Consider the following 20,273-nt stretch of genomic DNA (forward strand, 5'->3'; position numbering starts at 1 on the left):
AAAACGAATAAGATGAGGCATGGCACACACCACATGCTGTATTATATACCGACTAATAAATTACAGAACGTTTAGCAAACACTGAGGAATCAAATAAATAAATAAATAAATAAAAGAGAGCTTCCATAGCATAATGTGAGGTAAACGACAAAGATGATAACGTTTTTAAAAAATGAAAACAAAAAGAAAAGTAAAACTAACGGTGACGGTGCTTGCATGTCGCACACAAAATTTAGTCGCACAGGCAGAAAAAATGGTCGCCAAATGCGAACATTTGGTCGCAGTCTGGAGCCCTGCTATATCATCTGAAGCCATTCCATATATTAAAGTAGATATGTGGGGGCGTGTTAGAACGAGCCGTTTTAGGTAGGCGTGGTTAACTCTTAACTTTTATAAAGAATATCTCTTTGGTTTCGAGACTTTAGTCTTTGCAACTTTACAGATCTTCTTTATGCACCAAGAGCTTGTAACACTCCAAAGAGAAAGGAAAAATTTAAATCGCATCATATGACCCCTTTAATGTGAGGGACAGAATTTAGGTTTACAGAAACTCATCTTCCTTCTGCTGCAGCTGTCAGTCATTCTCCGCTCAGCATTCAAACCGCACGTCACGTTCAGTTATGACAGTCAGCACGGTAAATCTCTCTCTCCAAGATGATATATTCCCATTATAAAACTTTAAGTTTAAGGAAGGAAGGAATTATCACAAACATCGCTTTCACAACAAAGCACACAGCATCTTCAGGACATGGCGGCAGCAACAATACTACAGCGAGAATAAAAGTTACACCGCCTTTCTTTGCGTGAACATTTGGGCGGCGTTATGCAAACCTTCCCACACAGTGACGTAGATATGTGGGGGCGTGTTAGAACGAGCCGTTTTAGGTAGGCGTGGTTAACTCTTAACTTTTATAAAGAATATCTCTTTGGTTTCGAGACTTTAGTCTTTGCAACTTTACAGATCTTCTTTATGCACCAAGAGCTTGTAACACTCCAAAGAGAAAGGAAAAATTTAAATCGCATCATATGACCCCTTTAATGTGAGGGACAGAATTTAGGTTTACAGAAACTCATCTTCCTTCTGCTGCAGCTGTCAGTCATTCTCCGCTCAGCATTCAAACCGCACGTCACGTTCAGTTATGACAGTCAGCACGGTAAATCTCTCTCTCCAAGATGATATATTCCCATTATAAAACTTTAAGTTTAAGGAAGGAAGGAATTATCACAAACAGAAAGATTATTAGAAGCCTTTCTTTTTCTCATGATTTCTATCTTTATATTCATGAATGTATTTTGTAAGAATAGAAATAGTTAACAGAATAATCATGTTTAAATTGTATAATGTGCACCAAATATTTTTTTCAAGATATTGTTTTTGCTGCTAAATTCAGCTAGTTTAATTTCATAGCTTATATTTTTTTATTTAAATATATATTTTCTCTGTAATGAGGAAGTGAGTATTTAGTGGATTGTGTTTAACAAAGGGTTTAAAGGGGTCCTGTTATGCTCTTTTACAAAGTCTTGATTTTGTTTTGGGGGTGTACTATATTTGTAAGAAGAATTGTTCTAGACCAGCGGTTCTCAATCCCAGTCCTCCGATTGACATGCTCCCTACACAGTGTCCATTGCTCCCTACTCCCTGAGCAGGGGAGATCCGTTGAAGTTTACTTCACTTCGGAATATTCATTTACAGATTTGCGCTGTGCTGCTGCCTGCAGCGTCTTCACACACGAACGAAACTTACTAGAGAAGCGTGACATGGGACATAATATACCTCTGTAAATAAATACAATTTTAATTCACGTCTCGCACACTTAAATGCCCTTTGTATGGAACATATACGCTCCCTTCAAACTGGAATCATGGCGGAATATCCGGTAATGTCCACTTCGCAGGGCACTTACAGTCAAATATAGCAAACGTATGAAGCAATAAGAGAAACACACAAAATGTGCAGAGCGGGGGCAGCGATTTTAAAAAAGAGTGACCATTAGTTCCACAAACACAGTATTGATATTCTGTAGTGGTGTAGGAAAAAATTGTGCTGGTGTTACTCTGTAATCTTACACTGCAAAATAATAACTCAAAAAGATTAAAAGAACATCATAATTATTTACTGAACCCTTAAATTAATCACAATTATATAATGAAAGCCATAAAAACAGATAATTAATCATGATAATCGGCATAATCGCCAAAGCCCTGAAACAGACAATTAATCGCAATAACCGTGACTAAATTTCATAATCGTGACAGCCCTAATGATAATGTAATATAATCTGAACCGTGAGATTTGTGATCCGTTGCACCCCTACTCTCTTGACTTGATATTTGAAGAAAAAAAAATACAATATCTTTCATTCGGGCTAGTTAAATTCATTTTTGGGCTACCAAAATCTGAAGAATGCCTGCCCGAAGGGCTACCAGGGATTTAGAAATTTTGCGAGCCCTGTAATGACATCTGTTTTGTGAAATACAGCAAGTCCTTTTAGGTTAATTGTTATTTCTACCTCTTTTCTAGTCCCAGAACTCTTTATTTTGAGAGTTGTTTAAGTGAGTGAACATCTGTAAACTTTGTCCAGATTAGGGGAATTGTAATGTTTAATAATTTATGTAAATATTTATTTGCATTAAAAAAGTATATATTTTTGTTTGTACATGCTGTCAATTATAGTTTTTAGAAAGAAAATCAGAATCGGCAAAAATCGGTATCGGCAGGTCACACTTACAAAAAATCCGAATCTGCCAAGAAAATTGCAATCGGCGCATCTCCAGATTTCAGTGTTTACTGAATTGATTGACTTTCTAAAATAAATGCTGCATTTTTTAAATCTTACCTCAATCAATCAATCAATCAATCAATCAAACAATCATAAATGTACTTATTTAAAATAGTATTAGCACAACCTTCGTTAAATGCTTTGGTTTACCATTGCTGCTTTCCACTATTTTTCTCTGCAGATTTGGCCTTCTGCTATTAAGGGAAGCTGCTAGTTAGGCTATCTGTTGTTTTCCAGTATGGTTTTGGGCCACGGCTTCAGCTCCAGTGAACACTGCTGACGTGGGGTGTGGTTGTTTCTTAAGAATTTATATAAACACGGACAAGCACTTTTTTTATCCAAAAGCTGTAAATGGGGTGTATATTTTTTGTTGATGTCACTGGGATGAAACATCTCCTTTTAGACTTTTCCGTAATCATGCTCACACTTGCCCTTGTCCTTGTTTAGTTTGTTAGTGGTTGTTGGCGTATCTTAAGGTCAGGCTCATTACAAGATAAATTATGCTATTAAACTGTGTTTTCACAGCGCTCCCTTTCAGTGCTGATTCTCATAGAAATGCAGGAACAGCTCTTGTCAAGAAATGCTTTAACCGTTTCATTCTTTACTCAGTGTTTGGTCTGACAGCTTAACATTAAAAAAGACGTGATGAGTGTAAATCAGCTTTTTATAAGTGGTGCTTGATTTGTACTTTAATACCAAGTCTACCATGAGTTACTGTGAATACTTTCTAAAGTGTTTATGATTGTTATTATAATGTCAAACAGTTGCTGTGTCCCTAGAATATATTACAGTGTGATGTCTTAAAAAGACATAATTTGCCTTTCCACAAATTAAGGCTTTTAAAAAGTCCTTAAATCAGAGCAGAAAGTCTTACATTCATAAATGTATGGCCTTAAATGTTGTATGCACTGCAAATGAATATCTTCCTCAGTATTTTTGTCTTGTTTTACAATACAAATATATACACATCCTTAAATCAAGATGCATTTACTTGAGATTGCCGTTTTAGTAATAGTCTTACTTATGTAATTTTGCTTCAAGTCAATTTACCTTCATAAAACCTGCAGGGGTTTCTGTTTTTTTTTCTTTTTTTCTCTACTCTTTTTTTTTTTAATTATTAAATTAAATTGTATTAAACAAAAAGCATGTCTAATTAATTAAAATTAAATATGAAATGTTTTTTTCCCAACCTTATGTTTTATTGTTACCAAATTCTGTTTTAGCATGTCTAATTATTTGAAAGCATAAAAACAAGTTTAATTTATTCTTAAAATAGCCATATGACTTTTTGCTCAGAAATTCTGTGTTGTGTATTTAAATTTTTTAAGGCATGAAACATTCATTTAATCTATCTTAAGTAATGAAAATGTAAAAAAAATTGTTTGGAAAATAAAGGTAATTTAATATTACAATTAAAATATTGAAGAAATATTGTATGACTATTCCTTAAAAATAAGGTTTTAATAATTTTAGTAGTAATAGCAGCCTATTACGTACATTCTACTCAACAATAGTAATAGTAAAAAAACGTGTGTGTGTGCGTGCGCACGCATCGGGGCGAAACTCCGCTGTGCGCGATACAGAGAGCGCGACCCTAACGTAGAGACCGAAATTACATGCCGTCGCGTAAATAAGATAAGTAAGATAAATAGCATAAGGCTATTTAGTTTGTTTAATAAAAGAACAAGGTATAGATATGTTCTATCGGAAAGGTAGCATTAAATGACTTCTGTTGTGATCTGGTGCTATAGAGAAAATATAATTAAATAAAATGAACTTGACCTTCAAGGGGGACGGGGGGGTGCCGTTGGGGCGGGTCACCCCCCCTAATATAATGGCAGGGGAAACACTGCAGAGACTAATTGCTCCATTTGCTCAATGAGTCAGATGGATTGTTCCCTTGATTTGTAATTGCTCTTGAAATGATCACAATTTTAGCCTGCCCAGAGCTAGCACATTTCCCACAGTAAACATCTGTTTCCTCCATTAGCTCTGGCTTATCTACCATCTTATCTAACTTACTGTTTCCATTTTATTATTCTACCTACTAGTTAAAGTTCCAACTGCTGAGCGTGTGTTTGCTTCCATTAAAGAGAAGATAGCAAGGAATGTTAATGGTATTTGGAAGGCGATGCGTGGTGGAGGCTAATTTTAGATAATAGCACTGACCAGCAGTTTCCCACACAAATTAGAGCTGTGTCATCTAGACCGACCCCTAAGTGATGGGTCAGACACTGAGGTCAGATTCTTATGTCAAGTAATGCCATTATTATGTGGTTATTGGATGCTAGCCTTACCTCAGCGTCTTGGCTAATGCTCAGGTAAATATCTTAAATACAAGATTTCCAACATTCTTTGATTATAGGTCACAGTTGCAAGTTCTCATTCCTGTTTCTCATAAGCAGTCCTGAAAAAAGGGACATGTCTGAATAAAACATTTATTTTATTTTATTTTAATTGTAATTTTATTTTAATCTTATTTGAGCTTTTATTTAATTTAACAATTATTTAAATCTTATTTAATTGTGTTCTAGTTTTTCTTATTTTTTATCCCATTTTTTATTTTATCTTGCGGTTTAATTTTCATCATATTTTATAAAAAAAAACAAAAAACAATGACAATTAATCATGAATTAAATCCTTGAAGTCTATAATAAAGTAAATCTGATTGTATTTTGTTTATTTTATAAAAAAATTTAAATTAAATCCTAGATTAAAGGTTGTAAGTTAAAGTAACTAGATTTCTCTTAAATTAAGCTTTCTGTGAGTCATTTTTGGATTTTAGTTATTGATGAAAACGGAACATTCATTGTTTTGTTTTTTCCATTTCATTTCTCCTTTAGCATTTTTTCTTACAATAACTTTGGTAACAGATGCTTGATGTGTTCAGAACTAGCTGATTTTCATGTTGGAATAATTTTTCAATAATTTGTGTTCGTGCTCACTACAAAACCATGTGGCTCTAATGCTTTAAAAGTAACGGGGCACCAATTTGTTATATCTTTTAAGAAAGTAAATCATGCCTTTAAAAGGGTTGCATGCAAATTGTGGGGCACGACAAACTATTGTGTTTTTGGTAATTAAAGTTAATAATTACAAATATTTATTCTGGTGTAGTCTGGTCTGAAGAGTAGAGCCGGCACGTGTGGGTTGCTTCCAGACATAAGGAACAGATCTTGCAAAGGCATGCCAACTGTTTAACCAACACCGATATCATTTTCAGATGTGGATTGTAAGTTTTAGTGTAGATATAAGTTTTTTTTTTTTTCTCCTCCGCATGCCTTTCCTCTCGCATGTTTCAAGGCAGTTGAGATGGTTGTCTGATGGTGGTCTGATACGACAAGGCCAGCATATCTCCATCTGCGCTCCCCTGTGCCCTGGAGCTGCTGGATTCAGGCCTGTCTGAAATTGATGCTCATCTTTTTAGGCCTCTCTTATCTTACACAATACACCCATACCCATCCTCAGTCTATTTCCCTTTGTGACTAACAAAGCTCTCAGAGCTCTGAATGTGCTTATTACCCATCCCTCTTTTGCTATCTCTCCTCGCGATCGATTCTTGTGTTATTTTCTGTCATTATTGTTCTCTCCTTAACCGCCAAACGTGCCGGCCTCTCGCTAGCTGTTCAATAAATGTTTAATCTCTTCTTTCAGTCTGTCATCTCTTTGGTTTTTTTAAGGTTTTTATTTTTAACCTTCTGTGTTTGATGCTTTCTATGATTATTGTGATATTTACTGGGTCGCAAGTTGTCAAATTCGCTTTGTCAAGGGCTTATTGCCTCGCTGGCTTTGTTTGGGTGGAGATGTTTGCATCAACATGCTGTAATCCAGCCTGTATGCCGAGGACGTCATGGAAGAATAAATGTAGAGCCGTTGTTCTCGATCTTTCCTGACAGGGGTTCCTATTACATGTTACCGCCCTTTGAATAAAGAATGGCTTTGTTGCAGTGAGCTTTGTGAAAAGGGTTTTGTACCTTTGAATTTATCATTTTAAAATGTAGTTCACCTTTGGGTTGGTCTGTATTTATTTTACTGATGAAGGTTTCTTTAAACCTGTTGGTAAAATCAATGTTTCTGGTCTTGCAAATGAGCATGTGTCTTGCTCTACAGCGGTTTTGATGTCTGCTAGATCTTTGCCTTTCTATAGTCTGAATCTATAGCATGACCGCATGAACTCCAGCTCACTCCAGACGTTTTAGCTTTCATCAAACTGAGAGAGAAATCGATCTGCAGCAGTGCCAGGTTTGATGCTTCTGGCCCTCTGGATGATCTTGTCATGTGTGATTGTGCAGTCGGCTGACAGGAGATTGACTCGTTCAGGGTTACTTGTACTTGAGGCTGTTGGACATGCACAGCTGTCTGTATTTCTCTTTTTGTCAATAGATCTTCCATCTGGATCATTAAGGTCATGCCTGGGTCCACAGCTGGGCTTCGTACCAGTGCTCTCCAGTGGAGTCTCATTTGCTTTCATTTAAATTTTGTGTTACAGAATTAGACTTGTGAACAAGCGAACATTAAGACGTAGGTTTTATTTGAGTCTTTAAATTAAACGTGGTGATACTTGTATATATCTGTCAGGTTGGATGGTAAATGTTGGTGGACAGCCATTTTTAGGTCTCTCCAGAGATGCTCAATTGGGTTTAAGTCAGGGCTCTGGCTGGGCCATTCAAGAACAGTCACAGAGTTGTTGTGAAGCCATTCCTTCGTTATTTTAGCTGTGTGCTTAGGGTCATTGTCTTGTTGGAAGGTAAACCTTTGGCCCAGTCTGAGGTCCTGAGCACTCTGCAGAAGGTTTTCGTTGTGACCGGTGCCACTGTTGGGACTGTATTGGACAGGTGATGAGCTGTGCCTGGTTTTCTCCACACATACCGCTTAGAATTAAGGCCAAAACGTTCTATCTTGGTCTCATCAGACCAGAGAATCTTATTTCTCACCATCTTGGAGTCCTTCAGGTGTTTTTTAGCAAACTCCATGCGGGCTTTCATGTGTCTTGCACAGAGGAGAGGCTTCCGTCGGGCCACTCTGCCATAAAGCCCCGACTGGTGGAGGGCTGCAGTGATAGTTGACTTTCTACAACTTTCTCCCATCTCCCGACTGCATCTCTGGAGCTCAGCCACAGTGATCTTTGGGTTCTTCTTTACCTCTCTCACCAAGGCTCTTCTCCCCTTGGTGAGAGAGGTAAAGAAGATGATAGCTCAGTTTGGCCGGACGGCCAGCTCTAGGAAGGGTTCTGGTCATCCCAAACGTCTTCCATTTAAGGATTATGGAGGCCACTGTGCTCTTAGGAACCTTAAGTGCAACAGAAATTTTTTTGTAACCTTGGCCAGATCTGTGCCTTGCCACAATTCTGTTTCTGAGCTCTTCAGGCAGTTCCTTTCACCTCATGATTCTCATTTGCTCTGACATGCACTGAGAGCTGTAAGGTCTTATATAGACAGGTGTGTGTGGCTTTCCTAATCAAGTCCAATCAGTATAATCAAACACAGCTGAACTCAAATGAAGGTGTAGAACCATCTCAAGGATGATCAGAAGAAACGGACAGCACCTGAGTTAAATATATAAGTGTCACAGCAAAGGGTCTGAATACTTAGGACCATGTGATATTTCAGTTTTTCTTTTTTAATAAATCTGCAAAAATGTCAACAATTCTGTGTTTTTCTGTCAATATGGGGTGCTGTGTGTACATTGAGGAAAAAAAATTTACTTAAATGATTTTAGCAAATGGCTGCAATATAACAGAGTGAAAAATTTAAGGGGGTCTGAATACTTTCCGTACCCACTGTGTATATACTATACTATTAGAAGTTGTGATAGTTCACCCAAAAATGAACATTTTCATAATTTGCTCACCTCATATTGTTCAAAACTTTATATCTTTATATCTAAAGAGATTTTGATATGGAAGTCAATAGGCTCCAATTTCTTTTGATTCACAATGTTCTTTAAAATATCTTGTTTTGTGTTTTAGATCAAAAAGAATGTCATACAGGTTTGGAATGACATGAGTGTGAGTAAATGATGACAATTTTCATTTTTGGGTAAACGATCACTTTAAGTAGTAAAAATGGAGGTAGTTTTGACAATCAGTTCATTTCCATAAATCAGTTCAAACTGTTTGTTTTAAGTAATCAACATTTACGGAAGTGTGGCATTTTATTTATTTATTTATTTATTTATTTTAAATGCATACATTTTAAATATACGTGGGTAAATGTTACTGTAAACTACTGGTGGTAATGGTGTGTTTTCTGGTGGTTGTTTAGTGAGAAACATGCTTTTATTTAACTAGATTTTTAAGATGTCAAACTGTTTGTTTTAAGTAATCAACATTTACGGAAGTGTGGCATTTTATTTATTTATTTATTTTAAATGCATACATTTTAAATATACGTGGGTAAATGTTACTGTAAACTACTGGTGGTAATGGTGTGTTTTCTGGTGGTTGTTTAGTGAGAAACATGCTTTTATTTAACTAGATTTTTAAGATGCTACTACATTTTTAAACCCTTTGAATCTACAAATGGCTGTTAGAATTGATGAATTGGAAAAATATTGAAAGAAAAAAAATCTGCCCGAGTATGTGCATATGTGTGTGATGTATGCGAACACACGCACACGCACAAGTTGAAACCCCCCCCCCCCCCCCCCCCCCCTCTTTCTTAAAGAAATCTGTAGGATGTGGTGAGCTAAATGTAGCCTTGTGTTTTTTTTTTCCCCCTCAGGTTTTTGGAGATTTTTATCACTTCAGGCACCGCAGAGTGGTGAAGAGGTCTTTATCAGATCACAGAGGAGCACACATTCGTCTGCACACAGAACCTCAGGTATGTGTGAAATGTAGAATCTGGATCCGCCTCAGAACAGCCCTTTCCAGACATTTTTCCCCCAACAAACTCAAAGGTTATGTTGACAAATCCTTGACTAAATGAAGCAAAAAGCCAAAATACTGAAGCCATAGATATCTGAATAGGTCTCAGAGAAAGTACAGAAATTAGTGAATGTTACACTAAAAATAGCTGCTAAAAGGTGCTTTTAATGGCACTTTAGACACAAAAAATTACTATGAAACCTAGAAAGTTACAGAATTTGGAGCATGAGATCTATATAATCTAATTCAATTTTCTAAATTTATTTGAGAAATTTTAAGATTGCATGGTTACCTTTTTAGGACCAACATTTGGTTCCTAGCTATCGCCCTGTCAGTGGCAGCTTATGCCCACATTTGCAATCCTACTACCCATTTTATATATATTTTTAAAACTTTGTCTGTTTAAATTTGATGTTCAGTGTTCGTGGCTAGAAAATAAATGTTATTTTATTGCCGAGTGACATGACTTGTCTTAAAGGGACTTTGACTCCAACTAAAGACCCAATCACTTTTGCAAACTTAGAGAAGCACCAGGACCAGCACACTCGATTTTTCAAGTCATTCATCTTTATTTCACCCTTCATTCTTCAGCACTCTCTTCTTTCTAGTTTTTTTCTTGTCTTCTAAAGAATTGAGGGCAGACGTTTTCGGTTTGTCCAAAACATTTTTTTTCTCTTTTCCCAACTGTTTCTAGAAACCTTGCTGGTTTATGTTCCAATGTTTGACTTGTCTCCTCTGAACGTTATTGTGAATCTTTCCGTTCGCACCCTCACATGCTGTTCTCGTGAAACCTATAAATCAAAACTCCTCAGTTTCCTCCCCTATGCACGTTCCTCTTAAGAACACCAAATAAAACTCTTTTGGTTTCTCTTGTCACAGGTTTGAAATACGAGCATTTAAAGTTGAGTTGCTCACTGTGTGTCAACCTGACATCTGCAGACATTCACTACAGCCTCAGTATTTGCCACTTAACTGCTTTTCTGGTCCAGATGTTGAGTTCTGATGGAGTGAAACACAAACCCTGCAATTTTAATGCCAGAGGACTGCTAAGGGCTAGAAACCCCCTTAATGGAAATCACGGACTGGACCCGTATGGCCCATTACTCACTTTCTAGAGGGGGTTAAAAAGTCCATCTTGTAACATGGCTGCAGCGCCATGCTTCATCAGTGCGAATGGCCTCCAGGAGCAGAGTGACTTCCCTCGAGATGGGAAAAGCACTCCATTGTCTGGTGTTCAGTAGTGATGAGGTGTGTGAATAATGAACCTACCTGGGTGCCAACACAATGACGGAGAGTCAATGCACACAGCCCGGTTTGATTCATTTGTCCATCTCGGATTCATTTCTAGGAAGTTGCCTTTGTTCGTGAGCGCTAAATGATTAGTCCTTGAGGTACAATGGTGCTGGTTTTCCTCTTAAATTTCATGCATTGAATGCGTTGTCAAAGTCATCAGTCTTTTGGGAATTGCATAAGATATGCTCGAGGCTTTTTTAAAAACCTGTTTCTAAGTATAGATTGGAATTCATAGTTGCTATTTTTTATTGTTTTACACCTTCCCCATCTGTCAGAGATTATTTCAAAATCACATGTTGTATATTTTTTGTCACTATTTCTTACTTATCTGTTCTAGCCTGTACATATTTATATATTGACAAATGTCTTCTAGCTTGTACTTTCTTCTTTCTTTCTTCAAGAAAAATGTCTTGCTTCTAGCCTCTGTTATACTCATGCTACTGCGACCTTGCTTCGCTTTTTTGTATTTTTCATTTGTCAGTTGTTTTTCTAAAAGTAGAGATGATTTTGTCGTTGTGTTTGTTAACACCCACTCGCCAAGTGAACCAACACCCTCTGATTCTCCAGTGATTGTGGAACTGTTATGATTAGTGAATAGTGAGCTGTAGAATTGCCAAATTACATCTCCAGCCACATATTTAAGATAAAAATGCAAATAAGAGTACAAAAACTGGGCATTCAAATTTAAGATGTGTAGTGACCACTAGCAACCAGTTCAAATAATCCAGTAATAGTCAATATTGTAACTGCACCTCTTGCTGAACACCGGTAAACTAAAGTGCTTTAATAGCAGTTTAATGAATTTACCCAAACTCGTTCTGTATCCTTAAGAAGGTAAATAAATGCACAACATAAACATAATATTACAATTTGTTTCTGCCCAACATGATACAAATCCATCATGAATTTAACTGTACTGCTGGTAAGTCACATTGAATATGATATTTTTTTAAACAACACACTGAAATGTGACAATAACTAAAGCATTAAATAAATCATTATTACGGTAGTGTTTTGTTTGTAACATTAGTATTTCACGAGCAGTTTTCATGATTTTGTTGATGCATGTTTGAATTAATATATAAAATGTGTAAATATTTAGTTTATTTTTTTCATTCTCATGAACTAAAATAATATTCAGTGTAATATATCTGTAATATTCAGTGCTATTTTGGTCAAATTAGAGTTGATTAAAGTGAATAAATACGATATGACAAAATATTGACTAAATATAAAGGATGCTTCCGCAATACTAGACAAACTAGAACTAAAAAATTATGTGAAAATTAACACCGGAACTGGATTAAATCTCTAGTTTAAATCTTTTGATTTATTTAATTTGAGGAATTTCAGTTTTAAAATAAAGGTACTTTAACAGGTACTTTTATTTGTTTTTACCATTGTTTTTTTTTTTGGACTGCTCATTTTAAAATCATGTAACTGAAAAGTCATTTTTAATTAGAACATAATCATATTATTTCAGTGAAAATTTTCATTTTTCAAACTATTCTCAGCCCTTGTGGGATTCCTTTGCAGTTGTCGTCACATTCTGTGGCTGCTCGTTTAGATGAAAAGGTTGACTTTGTAGGATCGTCAATGGTCACTGTCGCTCAGATGGCAGCAGAAGGTTGACTCATTTAAAGGGGTCATATGATGCTATTTTAAAGATGATTATTTTGTGTATTTGGTGTAACAGAATATGTTGACATGCTTTAATGTTCAAAAAACACATTATTTTTCAAATACTGTACATTATTGTAGGTCCTCTATGCCCCGCCTCTCTCAAACACGTCGTTTTCAACAAAGCCCCTTCCTTTGACAAGCGCAGTCTGCTCTGATTGGCCAGCTGACCCAGTGCATTGTGATTGGCCGAACACCGACAGCACGCGTTGAAGAAATAGCCTTTGTGCACAGCCAACCTTGTACTCTTCTAGGTTCAAAAAACTGTCATCCATAAAATGCGTTGCACAAATTCGAACATCTGGGTTGTGCTGTTCTGTTGTAAATAAATCTTAACCAATGATTCCTAATTGCTTCTACTTCCGGAAGGCCAAATAAAGTGCTTTTGGACTGAAATACATAGAGTCTCTCTGACATGGCTGCATCAGCACGACTGCTGTTCCTGAAACCTCGCCGCCTTTCTTTGTGTGCACATTTAGGCAGCATTATGCTAATATTTCCACATAGTGATGTAGATATGTGGGGGCGTGTTAGAATGAGCCCTTTTAGGTAGGCGTGGTTGACTCTTAACTTTTATAATCAATATTTCTTTGGATTTGAGACTTTAGTCTTTGCAACTTTACAGATCGTCTTTATGCACCAAGAGCTTGTAACACTCCAAAGAGAAAAGAAAACTTGAAATCGCATCATATGACACCTTTAAAATGATTGACTTCTGGTCATTTTGATGATACACATGGCTATAACGGTGAAGGAAATCGCTCTTTGTGAAATGAAACCCGCAGCTGTGTGAAGATGTTGCCCTTGTTAAAGTGTGTTGGTCCTGTTGCCTGCCCTCTCAGCGGGTTCCTGTGGCATTTCCCCTCACTGCCCTGCTCCGCTTCCTGTTGTTGAATTCTTTCGCTCCCTTCAGCTTCAGAAAGAGCAACCTTTTGAGCCCTGTTTTATCACAAACAATTGTGGCTATTTACAAAGTTGGAATGCTAATAGTAATTACTTTTATACTATGCAGTCTTCATGCATTTTTTTACATCGATTTTTTTCTAATAAATAACATGCAGTATGTGCAAGTTCCATATTATACTGCATGTCATGTAAATCTCATAAATTATATACAAAGAAAGAGCGTGCATTAGTCTTAATGGTTCAATGTTTTCTGCAAATATGATTTAAGCAATTTACTTTATTATCTGCATTTCCAGTTAAGATATTCCAGATCACTTCCATCCGGACTTCCTTATCAGAACTCTCTGTTCTGTATCACTCAGTCCATCTTCATAGCTTCAGAAATCAATTTCCTATTTCCGAGTCCTTTGGCAGCATTCATATTCTCTTTGAAACGCATTTGGCTCAAGTCAAAACATCAGAGCTGTCATAGATGAAGCAACATCAGTCATGAGTTTATTCATTATGCATTGCATTGCCAACCGAGTGCTGGCTCTAAATGAGCTTAATTTCAGATGAGGTCGATCTTTAAAAGTTAGAAGCGCTTATGTGTGCTACTTTTTTAATTACCGTATTACTCTTGCTAATTAATCAGCAGGGGGAAAAGTGATAGTTTAGACAACATGTCTAGCCCCAATAACTTGCCAAGCAGAAAGCCTCAGATCTTAATGCGGCTTCCTATCAGCACAGTTTTTCGTGCACCCCCCCCCCCCCGTGATAACATCAGTGGGTCTTGCATGTTCAAAAAAATCTTACCACAAAGAATATAAAATTATCTACTTTAAATGTTATTTGAAGCTTTTTATTATTTTATTTTTATATTTTATTTTGTTTTGTTTATTATTGCCTTTTTTATTATTTGAAATTGTATTTTGTTTCAACTTTTCAAAGATCTTTTAATACCTAGCACAAATGATGTGGGTTAAAGGCTATAGTTTTAATCTTGGGGTTAGGAATGTGAATAAATACCCAAAAGCCCAAGTATAAGCAATATTAACCATAATGCTAAACTTAAGTGTTGCGGGAAATGTTTGATTTTGTCAATCAAGTCAAACAAAGAACCTCTGACAACATGACCTAAACTTTGAACAGCTGTCAGTACACAAATGAATAGGTTGATTATTAACTAATTTACCTGAATAAAGCAGATATAGAGCATTTCTGTCAATTTTATGATGATTTGCTGGTAAATTTCGTCATGACGTGGTGACCTTGAGGTTACATTGAGTGGTGGGTCAAATGTGTCCTGGTTGTTCTTAAGGGCTGTGAACATCCCAGCTGGCCTGCCATTCTTTTTCTGACCACTCGCTTTACTTTCCTGTCACATGTCTGTCCATTTCATCCACTAAAAGTCATTCTAGACCGTGAGCAGTGAGCTCTGGCATGAGCAGTGCTGAGCTGTCAATCACATAATCTGCCACCGTCTGCGTTTTCTGCCCCGCTGCAACAGTTGCTGCCCTAGAGAAACGGCTTCCCATCTTTCAACAGACATCTCTGTCTCTGTGTTGAGTGGAGGAGGATTGTGAGGAGACAAGAGAACAGGACTGTGTGTGTCCGTCAGCAGCTTTCGTCAGCACATGAAATCAAAATTGACCATATTTACTATAATGTATTGTACAAATTTCATCATTACTTGTTATTCTTTCGTCAAAATGTATTAACTTTCTCTCTTTTCTGCTGACGTTACCCAGGCTTCATGGCCTGGGAAAATTATATTAAGCAATAAAATTAAGTCCTGCCCTTATAGTTCAGTGTTCATATTATTAGTGAAACTGAATATTGTGTTTCACACAAGCATGTCACGTTACAGAAGATAGATGCTTTTTGAATGGAGTTTCACATATTTTTACCCATGTTTAATTGTGTCGTGCAGATTTGGTGCCATTATTATTACTGCTAATGATCCATTGATTTTCATTAAAAGCAACTTATTCTGGATCTGATGGAAAGGAAACCTTGGAAACAAATACTTCACATATGTCTCTGACTGTTTGTTTGTTTCTCAAGGTAATGTGGGCGGAACAGCAGGTGGTGAAACGAAGAAAGAAGAGGGATATTTACTATGAGCTGACTGATCCGAAGTTTGCACAGCAGTGGTACTTGGTGAGTAAATAGCTCATCTGTTTGTTTGTGCAAGCACGATACCTCCCGCTCAGATCGGATGGTTTGGGTGGGCTGTTGTAATGTTCTGTTTGGATTCATAGGACTCTGTTCCTTTTGCCCCTATTAAATGGGACATTGTGTAACAGTGAACTTGTTGCCATTATGGTCATCCGGTGGAGCTTAAAGTTTAATCAGCCGGTTGTGATTTGGCTCTTCGGAAACATTCCAGACGTGCTGGCCTTCACTCTCCATCAGTCTTCATACATATCCTCTCCTGTGATGACAGTCCTTCTGTGTCACTGTTTTGAAGTGGCCATATTCATTTGAAATAACATGACTGTTTATATGCACAATTTTATATGCAAAATAATTTCATTGTAATTGCAGATTTTGAATGTACTGTATTCAGTTTCAGCTCTGCAGTTTGATGAAAATTCACATTTGCATGAGCAATGAGCAGCATGTGGTGTCACTGTCAACACTACCAAAATAGCAATAAAATATGAAGAAAAGCAATGCTGAGAAAGCAGCTGAGTCAGCAGACCAAACATGTGCATGACTACTAGGTACCGAACTCTGTACTTTTAAGGGTACCGACTGAATTGCGTTGGTACTACCGAGTACCGATTTACATTAATTCAATCGGTGCCAAATTTCGGTACCTGAGAACACATATGGGCGCATACGCTACAGAGAGAGAGAAAGAGAGAACCTGTGACGTGAGGTCACCCCTGCAACTCATTCAAACAGCACACAGGGCAAGCCGAAATGTTCTGAAGTGTGGTTAAGTTTCTAGGGCCATATGGTTTCTGCAAAAACGCGGATGGAATCGCGGAGTCCATTCATTAAAACGTCATTTACTCTATTTCTTTATTATGTGGAATGCCACGGAATTCTTCCATTTTGGATGAATAAATCAAAAGTAGCCACTGCCACTTAATTCGAATCGCGATATGAACTAGTGTGTGTAAATATTAAAATGCAAAAAGACAGTTTAAATATGAATCCTGCATGTTCCACTTGCCTCTGTATGTATGAATGGTGGAAACGCGGTTTTGTTTACTACACAAATACTGAAGCACGCGTGATGCTCGCGGTGATTTCCGGCCTCTGCGTCTCACTATATGAAGGCATGAACACAACTTAATCTCCAGAGCTGCTGTGAGAGTCACTTTGCGAGAATTTTACCGTTTCATTTGAGAAAACTAGCATCATCATACTATATACACACAGAAACTTAATGGCAACCTGTCAAAATAAAATTAGTACCAGTTGTGCTGGTTAGACCCTGCTCCGGAGTAGGAGCTAATTTGGTTCTCGAAAAAGGCAGTCCGGTACTAAAATCGCTCCCATTTCCGGCGGTGCGAACACGCCAAAAAGTGGGTAGTTCCATAATTAGTTCTGGTACTATGAAAAGGTTCCTGCGGTGCAAAAGGCCCTAATGGGTACCGGCACCGAAATTCAGGTACCGATACTGGTACCGTACCGGTTAAAATGTGAATGGCACCCAACCCTAATGACTACCTGTTTGTTACTTGAAAAGACAATTAGAAGAAGTGTCCCAATTCTGTCTTGTGTAAATATTAGCCGCATCTTCTAACAAGACATCTCCGGATGAGAGTATGTGCACAAGTGTATCTCTCTTTGTTCAAAGTATATTTGAGTCCTATTGTAAATGTAGTCTGATTGAAGGTATATATGGCATTTATCGTTCTATTATTATTCAAGATCTGCGCCACCTTTTAATTGGATAGAAATTTCATTTAGATTGCCTCAATTGATCTTTTTCCCAAATTGAGGTGTTTACGAAGGCTTTTTCATATCGAGCTAATATTCAGATTATTAATGGATTCTTGTGCTGCTAGCCTGCTAATATTGATGAGTTGCTCTCTGTCAGCTATGATTCAAGATGATGGTTGTAGAATGCTTATGTATCAGCTCTGATACTCTAATATCGACCGTAAGGCTACAGACAATATTTACAATTATTTGTTATTCCTTCCTCTCAGTCTCCTGTTATCTCGATACTTTTACTATTAATAAGACCTTTGAATTAATGTGCTCTTTTTAAAGACTTAATGATAATTTGCAGGTCTGTTCAAGGCCATGAAAGAAAAAAAGAAAGAGAGAAAGAAAGAAAGAGAAATAAAGAATGAATGAGTTTATGTATTTATTTATTTTTGCTTATTTATAAAACCTATTTATAATATTAAATATAAATATATTTATTTATTTATTGAAGTAGTTATTAGGAGTCCCTACATCCTTCATGTCTCTCATCTATGAGAATCTTGCAGTGTAATGAGAATCGTTAATTTGTGTTTAGTCATTGCTCAGTCATTCTGCATTCAGTGGTGGTTCACCAGACCTGTACGTTTTGTTCCAGCTAATGAACCAAGGAGAAAATAGATGCTTTTTCTCACATTTTGGGGAAATGTCATGACTTTGAAAAAACAATAAAATTGTAGTCTGAGCTCCAATCCTTTCTCAGCGCATTTTTCCCCTCTTCACGGCAGCGTTATCAATCATGTTTATCAGTAAAACGGTTAGAATCCACTCAATAACATTTCCGCAAAATGGAATGCAGAGAAAGTTTCACTGCAATTGCAACAGTTGACTGAAGGTCATCAGCGGCAATTTATCAACCTCACAGCCATTATTACTGGACCTTTGAGGCGAGATTGCATAATTTTGCCTGATGTAGGCTTAAGAATTAAACTCTGTTCTCTTCGTTTGACTTATCCTGGACAGTCCCAGGATAAGCAGGAGAGCATCATTTTGGGGTCATCAGACCTGACAGCACCTTTCTGGCTTCAATCTTTCCCTGCGACCGCCCTGGGGAAGAGAGCAGTGACCCTGTGACCAAAAGGAAAGTCAAGAAGCCATGTAGCGAAAATAAATTAAATTTTCTGCTCAGATAAACTCAGGTGGCCATGTTTATTGTTGCACTGGAGTGGAGTGGGAGCGGGCAGATCTCTGTGGTCTGACAGTGGGTGGGTGGATGGTCAGCCTGACAGCGCTCTTGGCTCGGCTACTAGTCATTTCTCAACAAGTTTGGATGTTTGTTTTTGTTACAGTCATCTTATGTTCACCTCGGCTGCATTTATTTGATAAAAAAAAAACTGTAATATTGTGATATATTACATTAAAATGTTTTTCTATTTTATAATATTGAACTCTAATGTATTCCTGTGATGCAAAGCTGCATTTTCAGCATCATTAGTCTTAAATGTCACATGATCCTTCAGAAATAATTTCAATATGCTGATTTGTTGCCCAATAAGCATATATTATTATCAGTGTTGAAAACATTTATTCTCACCAAGGCCACATTTATTTGATCAAAAATACAGTAAAAACAGTAATACTTTTTCCCCACAAAGTATTAAGCAGCAAAACATTTTCAACTGTGATGAAAAGAAATCTTGAGCACCAAATCAGCATATTAGAATGATTTAATGGCAATGGCTGCTGAAAATTGCCATCACAGGAATAAATACAATTTTAAAACATTATATTAAAAATTTACTGTTCATTTTAAATGATAATAATATTTCACAATATAACTGTTTTACGGTCTTTTGATCAAATAAATGCAGTTTTGTTAATATAAGATGATTCTTTGGAAAAAAAAATGTTTGTGAATGGTAGTGTATGATTTCTTTAAGTTAACATTTTTGAATAATTCAGTAATTACATATTTTTATTTTTCCTCAAAATAAAATAAAATAAAAATCTGGCATCAATGCAGAACTGCTTAATTCATATATTAGCTCAGGTGTGAAAATAACAAAATTGTGTAATATAAATTCAATATAAACCGTACAGTAAAAGCGCTACTATCTACACATCAAGAGGACAGCAAGCAAACCATAAACGCGATACCTGAGGTTACAGTGCAGTATGTGAAGGGCAGTATGAAGTGTGTCAGGGCACTGCTATAACCGAGACCGGAAATTGTGAAGGCATATTCTAAAGTTTCAGCATCCTTCATGCCTAGAACAGGAGGCCATGCGGTATTGCGATAACGGCAGACTGCAGCCTTGAATCAGAGAGCTGATGTAAGCTTCAAAAGTGAAAGATTTGTGAAAGATGATCCTCAAAACATGATCCTTAAGCACTGGTTGATGTTCAGCATCAGCAGAGTAGTTAGCAGGAGGGAAGTGGCGTCTATGCTGATCTGTTCTTTCTCTTATTTTCCATTCAGTACAACGAAGATCATCGTGACCTCAACGTGAAGGAAGCCTGGAAGCAGGGTTTTACTGGACAAGGCGTCGTCGTGTCCATATTGGATGATGGAATTGAAAAAAACCACCCAGATCTGATTCAAAACTATGTGAGTGAATAAACAACTATTATATATAACCCAAAACAAAATAACTGCATTAAATGTTTCTTACATATTCTCAGGATCCAGATGCTAGCTATGATGTTAATGATGGCGACCCAGACCCTCAGCCTCGATACACCCAACTCAATGATAACAGGTACTCAATGCGTATTTACTGTAATCTGTAAACCTAGTTTAGGTCCCCCAAGCAAACCCAGCGATTTACGGGCCGTTGGCAGCTCAAACTGTTATTTGTTTTTCAAGTCTTACCCAGCAC

General features: G+C 37.0%; 1 protein-coding gene across 1 annotated transcript in view; it reads left to right on the forward strand.

Annotated features, from left to right (window-relative positions):
* LOC107600744 (furin-like) overlaps positions 1-20,273 on the forward strand; it is a 125,239-nt gene that overhangs the window by 52,113 nt on the left and 52,853 nt on the right. The window contains exons 3-6 of the mRNA XM_016292701.1: positions 9,503-9,601; positions 15,571-15,666; positions 19,874-20,002; positions 20,077-20,153. Coding sequence (XP_016148187.1) covers positions 9,503-9,601; positions 15,571-15,666; positions 19,874-20,002; positions 20,077-20,153 — 401 coding nt within the window. The remainder of the gene's footprint in view (positions 1-9,502; positions 9,602-15,570; positions 15,667-19,873; positions 20,003-20,076; positions 20,154-20,273) is intronic.

The sequence above is a fragment of the Sinocyclocheilus grahami genome, unplaced genomic scaffold, assembly GCF_001515645.1.
Source record: "Sinocyclocheilus grahami isolate Dianchi unplaced genomic scaffold, SAMN03320097.WGS_v1.1 scaffold290.1, whole genome shotgun sequence".
Classification (NCBI taxonomy): Eukaryota; Metazoa; Chordata; class Actinopteri; order Cypriniformes; family Cyprinidae; genus Sinocyclocheilus; species Sinocyclocheilus grahami.